At 32.7% G+C, this 10,042-nt stretch overlaps 1 protein-coding gene across 1 annotated transcript; it reads right to left on the reverse strand.

Moving 5' to 3' along the window:
• Positions 1 to 6,264: 6,264 nt before the first annotated feature.
• On the reverse strand, positions 6,265 to 8,944 carry LOC123315317. Its single transcript, XM_044900971.1, has 3 exons — positions 8,794 to 8,944; positions 6,556 to 6,714; positions 6,265 to 6,489 (listed from the first exon to the last, which is right to left on the reverse strand). The coding sequence occupies exons 1-3, from the start codon at positions 8,867 to 8,869 to the stop codon at positions 6,338 to 6,340; spliced, it is 387 nt and encodes a 128-aa protein (XP_044756906.1). The 5' UTR covers positions 8,870 to 8,944; the 3' UTR covers positions 6,265 to 6,337.
• Between the last annotated feature and the right edge of the window lie 1,098 nt (positions 8,945 to 10,042).

The raw sequence follows: 10,042 nt of genomic DNA on the forward strand, positions 1-10,042 counted from the left end.
TTTTGATCCACCCTGTATATAATATTGCCATCAATGACATCATAGATATTTGCATGCAAGTTTAGTGCTCTCGCACTAGGAAGTTTCCTGTCATTCGTGGCAGGCATGTATCATTTGAGATAATTATACTTGGGGACAATATATTAATCTGTATTTCAAAGGATATATAACAAAAACAAGATCGTCAAGTAATCCATATTTTTATGGTTTTGGATTTGATACATTAATATGAAGCAGCAATTTGTCCTTCAGAAATAAATTTGAAGTGAAAGTTAAGTCACATGTTAGTGTTACAGTAGGACAAGCTATTTAGCCGATTTAGACAAAGAACATTCAAAACTCACGAAGAAATACGTGGATTACTCTGAGCTTACTATGTTCATATCTTTGATAATAATAATAAATACCCATCAATGATAATGAATTCATCAAATGATCGTATCGAAAACAAGGATTTCAATACGCCAGACGCACATCTTTCCAATGATACGTCTGCCTGTTGTTTGGGTTGCATCATAGACAAAGGAAGGAAAGACGGACAACTCTCATTGGTCGTTTAAAACGTTGCTGGTGGCGCCTCGATGGGCAGTAGATAGAACTATTTGTTTGAAATAGCTATATATATAGTAGAAAAGGATGGAACATGTTTTCGTTCCGGCATAACATAACATAACGTAAGTTTTTACCCGCTTTTAGTTGTATTTTCAGCAGTGGTAAGACTGGTAAGTCATGTTGTCCTCATAGTTTTGTAATGTTTTTTAATAAATTCAACATTTGTTGTGTTTTAAATGCATCATACGTGGATTTGTTCTCTGCAGTGAATACATAATTTCTGCATCAGTTATATCAACAAGTTTTATTCATTCATTATTGGATTATAAAGGCAAACATCTTTCTTTGGGTTGAGGCACACATTCTTTGTAACATTTTAATTCAAATATGAATTTTTTAGTGCAATCGTGGAGTCTAGAAGTGGATAGGGACTGGATACAAGATACAACTTCCGTCAGTGAAAGGTAAGTATAGTTTAAGGTAAGTATTATTTCTGTAAACCTATTGTCATAATCGATTAGTATGGCATCATTAAAATTTCAATTTTCATGTTGCATCCCAAATTGTGCTAACAAAAATTATTCGGGGTCTAAAACTAACAAGCACTTTTTTCGATCTCCTCCAAGTAGAATTTCAGAATGGGAGAATGCAATCAAATCAGTTCATTCTAATTGTATTTTTAATAAGAACAGTAGAATATGTGAGGACCATTTCAGTGTAAAAAATTTTCACAATACATTTAAATCTAGACTTCTACCTTTAGCTCTACCAGATTTTCCAAATTTTTCACTGCATTCTAATCAGGATAATTTAATTATCAACAATAATAATAATAATGGTTTTGAAGTTGGAGGTTCAAATTCATCTAGTGCTTGGAGAAGATCAGATTTTCCAAATTTAAATAACAATAGTTTGCCAAGTACTAGTTCATCAGACATAAACTCAAATTCACCCAGTACAGTGACTGTTCCCTCTTTTGTGAAAAAAAGGTCAGGCATTTTAAATAATATTAATATTAAGCGTAGGAATCAGTTATCAAATAGAGAAAAAAATTTTGTATGATATTACTAAAAACCAAAAAGAGAAGCTGTCTAGATTGAAAAAAACCATTGAAAAGTCTAAACATAAATTAAAATTAGCTGAGAAGATCAGTTCTTCAAAATTTTTTTTACAACTCGAGCAATCAATTAATAGTAATGGGGTTCAATTTATATCTTCTCAGTTCAGAAATGCTAAACAAAAAAAACATGGGGAGCGTTGGACATCCGAAGACAAAGTTTTTGCATTAGCTTTATATAAACGAGGTCCGCGTTCATACAGATTTTTGTCCAGATTTTTACGATTGCCAAGTAAATCAACGTTAAATTCCGTTTTAAGTTCCTTTTCTTTTGATACTGGCATCAATAAACAAATTTTTGAGAAATTAGCTGTCAAATTTTCAAAATTAAAAACCCTTGATAAATTTTGTTGTTTAATGTTCGATGAAATGTCTTTATCTCACGACTTACATTATGACCATGCCTTAAGTAAAGTAGTAGGACATGTAGATTTAGGTTCAAATCTTGGACGATTCAAAGAAATCGCAAATCATGCTTTAGTTTTTATGATTTCCGGACTTCATAAGTCTTGGAAACAGCCAATAGCCTACTATTACTAAAGATCAGATAAAGACAACTCATCTCAAAATTCTTATTAAAGAAGTCATAGTTGCTTTGCAGGAAATTGGTCTTCGGGTGATTTGTACAGTTTGTGATCAAGGCACTACCAACGCAGCTGCCATTAAACAGTTGATCAATGAATGCCATACTAATCAACCAGGACCTTACTTCATTGTAAATGATCAAAAAGTTGTTGTGTTACATGATCCTCCACATTTATTGAAAAACACACGTAATGCCTTAAAGTCTTACAATATCAAATTTGAGGACAACAAAATTGCCAAATGGGAGCATATTATTCAAGGTCACAAATTAGACAATAGTAGAAGATTTCGAACCATGCCTAAAATTGATTTAGATTATTTAAATCTGCAACACTCGCATTTAAAAATGAAAGTCTCTGTGGCTGCTAAAACTATGAGCCACACAGTTGCGGCAGCATTGGAGATGATGTCATCCAATCCTGATTTCCCTTCTTCGGCAGTTCATACAGCAGAATTCATAGGCGATATTGATCAACTCTTTGACTCTTTGAATTCTGTGTGTAACTCTCGATTTGGGGGTAAGGCGATGTGTTAGTAGAAAGAGTAGACATGTCCAATTTTGGTATGCCATTTTGCAGAGGATCAAAAAATGGCAGTTTTTGCACCCTGAAACGGGATTAGAATCAAAGGCTCCCAGATTGGAAGGTTGGATTACCACACTTGAAGGTATAATTATGGTGTGGGATGAATGTCGTAAAGCTGGTTTCAAATACCTGCGTACAAGAACGCTGAACCAAGATCCTGTTGAGAATCTCTTCAGTCTGATCAGGCAACATGGCCGTGCGAATACTAATCCCACTCCATATCAATTTATATCAGCACTTAAGACCTGCATTTTGAATCGCCTTGTTACACCTAGGAGCCGTGGAAAAAATTGTGAAGACGATGGCATAGACATTCTTGAAGATTTGAAAAATTTTTTGGATTTTAAATTTGACAAAAATCAAAATTATCCCACCAATTCAGTTGACCTTTCGAAATTTCAAATTATAAAGCCTCCCAACAATATTGCTGAAATTGATGACCAAGCTCTTGTTTATGTAAGTGGGTATTTTATTGAAAAAATTTTTGGTATATTGTGTCATCAATGCAAAGAATGTCTTTTAAGTACTCAAGTTTTAGAGTTTCATACATTTACAATGTTTCAGGAATACGGTGATGACAAGAGGTGTTTACATTATGTATCTGAGCAATTGTGTATATACGTTGCTCATATGCATGATGTAATCGTTGCAATTTTAGAAAGTCATGGTCATTTGTTCAATATATATGAGGAAATTCTTCAGTTCGTGACAGAAAATGTTTCATTTTCATTTTTCACATGTTTTGAACATTATGAAAATGTGCAAAATATGTTGAACAAAATAATTTTGGATCTAATTTGTAATAAGTATTTCAATGATGTCAAAAAAAATTTGCAAAAAAATATGTAACGGTAAAGTCAGTTCCAAAGAAATTTCTTCATATATAGATTTATATTATTTTTTCGTCTGTGATAGAAGTTTTATTTGTTTTCAGAAGTTGCTGTTGTTTTATCAGAGTTTTTTTTTATTTATTGTTGAATATATATTTATTTACAAACCTTTAACCTTATCTGTGATAGAAATGTGATTTTCAGTTACTAAAGAATATTTTTGTTGAATGCATTTATTTTAATTTATTTATAAATCATTTCTTTCAATAAAAATCTATTCAGTATCGATTCCGATTTTCCACTCTGTTCCAGATTACGTGAATCAGATGGCTTATGCTGAAGTTCTGCCAATGAATCGAAGAATACAATTAATTATGTGTAGTCTTCACACTGGATGTTCCTTTCTTCAATAATTTGGTTATACAAAACAATATTTGATCTGACATTACTAAATTATTTCATTACTTTTTGTTTGAAAAAAATCAATATGTATTTAATTAATATAATGTTTAATAAAAAGTATTTCAATAATTGTCGAGTATCATTTCTGAAAACAAGTATTACAAGAAGAAAACCTCACTGAAGATTGATAATAAACTGTAACTTCCAGTTTATTATCAATTTTCAGTGAAGTATTAATTCAAATTGTTTGATTGTATGATTTGTGGCGCCAAAATGCGAATTCAAAACGATCAATGCGCCACCTGGTGCCAATTTTCGTAACATGGTAGTTCGCGTCTACTGCCGATAAGGACGCTACAATCACGCGTAATTTATTTTACCACTGAGTCGGCACTCTTTTCCTTCTTTCTCTATGGGTTGCATGCCAAACGAAATGCGAATAAACCTTCTGTAAAAGCTTTGAGCAGTGTCCTTGAGTATTCACCCCCGTTAAATACTCAAAGGCGGTGTACAGGGTGATTGAATACAGATTGATCATTCATATTACTTATATCAATATCTTATCAAACCGTACTGCAGGATATGTTAGATGAACAAGATTGAGAATTTTCTACAGAATGAACTCGATTTGAAATAGGTGGGTATTCATTATTTGACTCACTCAAGGATTGAAGTGGAAGACTGTTGAATATTCATATCGTTGATGACTATTATTAAGCTAATGAATACCTTTTCAAGCCAGTCATAGAAAAATTGAATTTTAGGCCAAATGCCAAGCAAATCTTGGAGAGCATTTTGAAACACAAAATTCTCGTTTCGACTACTTCATGGAATTGATTTGTGCTGGAAATATAGAACTTCGCTGCCGTTACTGATTGTGCTGGTGAACTCCTGATATAATGAAAGTTCAACTTGTAAAATGCGAATCATATCTATATTCCATCTGAAGTTTTGCAACGTGATCGTTGATGAATTCTAATTTTTTGTAACATTTGTAAGTAGCAATAATAACTTTTCTACTTGACCGTTTTATTATCACTATCTATGAGTACTACCTATTGATTAATTGTAGAAAAACTAAATTTTTTGATGGAAACTAGCAAGTAAGGGTCGAAAAATTAGTCGAAAGGACGTTTTCGAGACTTCCAGTAGTGGACTCCAACTGTGATATCGGACATTATGGTGATGTGATATCAAGAAGCAGTGACAATCTCTATCTATTTTTTGAAAGCATATAATTTGGCTTTGGTAGGTGTGTCTCCGTGCGGATCGTGACTCTAGACTCTGCAATTGTCTATTTTATTATATACATGTTGATTTGTTTTCTTTTGTGTGTGTTGTCGATTTTCGTTTTTATTCACTATAATCTGTATTTTTTAGCCCCGAAGAAGCGACAATATATGTTGCGAAACGTTGGCATTAGCTAAGATTTGCTGATTTTTTCACTTTCCTAGTTCCCGTACACTTACTTTATGATTAGAGGTATTATGCTAACAGATGCTAACTTCCACATATGCCTCTCATTTTCCGAGCAAGGGCTTCGTATTTCGCTTTGAGTACGGGAAAAACCTATTTGTTTCGTGCGGAAAGAAATAGCAGGCGTTTTTCCCGCATCGTTTGGGAAAATGACCTTTTTCAACTTGAAATGCGTGCTTGAAAGCGCATTATTCCCTTTTCTCAATTTATTTCGGGTTTTTGGTTAATGGTGGAAGGACCTGTTATCTTTTGATATGTCAAACTGCCCATTCAAGGTTGACTTAATGTCAAATACAAGCTTTTCCTTCTTGAAATGAACTTTGATCTTACTACTTACCTATTTTAACAATGAAAAACATTGGCAAAGGATCATCACAAATTAATATTATAATAGGTATCATTCATAAATTTTCACGAATGGCGAAGGCGCAAGTTCTTACAATTTTGATGCAACATTGCCTACATCATATTTAGTGTTTGAATATTCGAAGATATAATCTTTGGGGTTGATTCTCAATGATAATATTCACTTCCTTTGAAATCAAATAACAAATATTTTGATGGATATGTAAATAAAATTAAATTAAGAATATTGAAAATTACATAATTTTATTGGCTTCGTGCCACTGACAATCTACTCACTAATTTGATTTCTAAATGTAATAAATCTGATAAAAGACAGGAAACGGAAAAACAAATATGGAAAGAAAGTCAATAGTGAGAGAAGTAAATTGAAGTATATACAAGAGTATCATTATTTTGTATCTTATGCAGTTTGAAACAATTAATATTTAGCCATTACAACCATCCTCGGAATTGCAAGTACAGTATTCGATGATAACATCCCCAGGATATGTTCTTGTTTTGCAAATTATGTCTTCTTGTTGAATCTTCAAATCATCTTGAACACCACAAGATCTTATATACTGCCAACGTCCATCGACTGTAAAAAATAGATTGAGAAATGAACAGGAATAGATTTTATCAGCTTTCCCTGCACCAATCCTACCTCTTTGTTTTATTCTAGTACAAAGTGATGGTCTTGGATCGGCCGTTCCATCCGATCTGCGCCGATGACAGTTCATAAGTTGGAAAGTTGAATTGTTGAAAGGCTCAGCACATTGAGGGTCAGCTTCTGAGCAACATACCCAACATTTCAATGAGTATCCTGCAATATTTATTCCATTAAATAGGTTTCAAGCAGATGTGAGGGGATATACAGGGTGCACATAAAGTTGAGGGTTTTTTAATAGAAGATAGAACTGGTAAAAATGAAACATTTCAGCAAAAATCAAATATTCAAAACTTTCAAGATGACAAAGTTAAAAGAAAAATTTAATATGATTACTGAAATAGATCTTTATACGACCGTAGATCATTTGTTATCTGAATTATCGCAAAGCAATTGGAAGAAACTCATCTCGTGATGACTGACTCAACCATATGGTTTCGTTCAGGATATTGGCCCCATCGATTTTCACGTGGGAATGAAAATGGAATCTGAGGTTTGCCAAAATTTTCTAATTATTTAGTATCTTACACGATTTTACGAAATGGCTCATTTTGATACCAACTGACAGAAAAATACTAACGACCAATTGATTATTAGTTCAAAATTTCACCAATAAAATTCTTCTAAATTTTTTATCAATGGTCATCACAATCTTCTTCTTGTTCGAAACCTCCGGCAATCGTCATAAAAAGGGATGAAAAAGGGTATAACAATAATAGCACTTAGTCAACATAGGCACTTTCAAGAAGCTGTCTGGATTTTCTACACTTTTGTTACCCTAAATTAGCAATTTTACATATTTTCATAAAATTCAAATTATTTTGGAAACGGTACATTTTCGCTGAACTAATTTTGGTGTCATTCGATGGTATTTGGTCTACACAATCGTGATCTAACGTTTGATTCACTATTTTTGGGAAACCGCTTAGGCAGATTTTGGTTTTGGTGTTTGGTGCGCAATACAATATCGAGTTTTGACTAATAAATTTTCTGAAATTGAGTATTCCTAATTATATTGAAATTATTTATCTTCACGTAATACGGGAATCTCTTTATTGAAATACCCTCAGCGGAAAGAAGAAGTATATTTTTTCAACAAGATGGCATATCGGCATAAAAAACAAGAGCTGCTTTTGATTCACTTGATGATAAGTTCGGCCTGAATGGAATTGGTTATATAGGACCAGTGAAGTGACCAGCGCGTTTTCCGGATTTTGCGCCTATGGACGACTTTGAATGGGTCTATATCAAAGTTGAGTCGTACCTGGAAACATTCAATAATAAAGGAGCTTTCAGACAAGCTTTTGTCAGATGTACCTATTCAATCTTCAACATTTACATAAGAAATTCTATAAAAAGTATTCAGGAAAGGTGCAATTCATGTTTAGCTGAAAATGACATACTGAGAATTACATTTGAAAAAATTAACCGCAATTTATTATTTCCTTAAGTCTGCATCATATAGAAGGAAATGTGTAGAAGTTGTTAAGTTATATTCTTTGGCTGGTTGTTAATTAAATTTTCTCTTCTTTATCTTCATTTCGTGATCATAGGCCTATTATGTTAAAAATAATAGTTAGTTATTTTATCAGTTACAGTATCAAACGAAAAGTAATAAACTATACTACTATATGTGATATATTTTTGAAATCGAAAAAAAATGTAATTTCAAAATTTGTCGAAAATCAGAAATTAAAAATTTGGTTTACACTTTCATAATTCGAAGCTTTCGGAAAAATAGAAGTAGGTTATATAACTGATGGAAAAAAAATGGAAGAAGTCGTGCTTTTTTTTACCCCCAAATGAAACAATCGAACGAACTCGACTCATAGCTTTGTACAATTAAGTACTAACTTCAGGTTTGTCTAGAACACTACTATGAATCATCACTGATAAAAATAAACCAAAATCAAGGAAGAGTTTAACTGATTTCAAATTCGGACGATAATAATGTGGTATTTACGTAGTAATAGGTAAATGCGCAAACGGTTCCATACTGACATTACCGAGCCTTCTTTCGGTTTTCAGTATTCTTATACAACAATTATTAGACTTGATTATTTCTTTTCGTTTGACTTTTAAGAGATTATTTTTAAGCACGACTATTGAGTTTAATATTCAATGGCTCGAAAAATAAGTCACTTTTTGTAATGGCTTTATTCCAACATCCTATATCTGCTGAACCGAATAAAATGAATTACTGTAGTGTTGCAGGAATAGAATTAATCAATTTACCTTCTTCAACTTGGAGAATAATAACCAGAACTAAACTAAGACTAGCTACACGTAATAAATTCTCTTTATTCAACATTTTGATATCTCATGACCGAAGATCTATTACATTCTAGTACTATTTTCAATAAAAATCATAAAAACTTATTTATACCACTTATCTCATATTCTCAATAAACAAAGATAAAGTTATTCTATAGTGCAATATCCCATTAATGAATGACGAATTGATTATATTTTGGTTTGGTCACATACTTCCTTATTGTTTAGGAGCCTACTGAATATAAATTTGATTAATCATAACGATAACGCCCAACTAATCTAACAGGAAAGCTTATTCTTGAGGGTGATTCGCGGGTGGCATGATGATGAAATTTCATGCAATTGTTTGGGTACAAGTGATTTCGACTAAGGTTATACGGGACGCATACATTGCATAGAATATATATAGATACACTATTACGGAATACTATTTTTTGAAATAATATTATTGTTTCAATTCCAGGAGTGTCCAAAATTAATATAACTATATAATATAACACTAACTGACAACCCTTCGAATAATCTGACTTATGAATCATAGGTATACAAAGGGTAAACTTCGGTTTATTGCGATCTCTAGAAAAAAAATTCATGCCGTTTTCTATTCCTTTCCATCTAACATAGTTTTCAAATGACAGGAATTCAATGTTGGAAAAATTCGACATAAATGAATCCACCTATTCGTAATTTTTTTTCAACAATCGATAATTTCATGCCACTCATGGATTTTTGGAAAAAATTTCTGACTTTGAAATTTGAATTTCTTGAAATTTGGATATTCCTATTGATGTACCAAAAAAATCCGTTCATTCATTCACTTATCCCAGACATCTCAGATATACAAATGATTAAGCTCTATTAGTTGATTAGGTGATGGTCGAGTCCAGGTTCCTGATCTCTCCACACTTCCTGTCGAAGTGGATGGCGTTTTTTTCCATGTTTTTCTGCATTTCCCATGAACTTGCGTACTTTTCTCGCCTTACCTAGCAGTAGTTCTTTCTGCATGACTCTATAGATATTTTCGTCCAGCTGAAGTTGCCTGAGATTCTTCATTAATTTCTTTGGCATCAGGCCTGTCTTCTGGTTTGTTCCTCGAGGTCTCTGTATTTCGAAATCTTTTCAATATGCTTGTCTAGTAGGTTTTTGTTGATAGAAATCGCCACGCCGAGCAATAGTGCTCGGTTTTCATCCTTATTCAGCGATGTAAGTC

This window comes from Coccinella septempunctata, chromosome 6, assembly GCF_907165205.1.
Source record: "Coccinella septempunctata chromosome 6, icCocSept1.1, whole genome shotgun sequence".
Lineage (NCBI taxonomy): Eukaryota > Metazoa > Arthropoda > Insecta > Coleoptera > Coccinellidae > Coccinella > Coccinella septempunctata.

What these genes read in the sequence shown, in the direction of transcription:
- LOC123315317 (XM_044900971.1), bottom strand. Translation starts at nt 8,869, where the DNA reads ATGTTGAATAAAGAGAATTTATTACGTGTAGCTAGTCTTAGTTTAGTT. An exon ending in TATTCTCCAAGTTGAAGAAG is followed by an intron (nt 6,715 to 8,793) that starts GTAAATTGATTA and finishes TAAATATTGCAG; the next exon opens with GATACTCATTGAAATGTTGG. An exon ending in TACTAGAATAAAACAAAGAG is followed by an intron (nt 6,490 to 6,555) that starts GTAGGATTGGTG and finishes TATTTTTTACAG; the next exon opens with TCGATGGACGTTGGCAGTAT.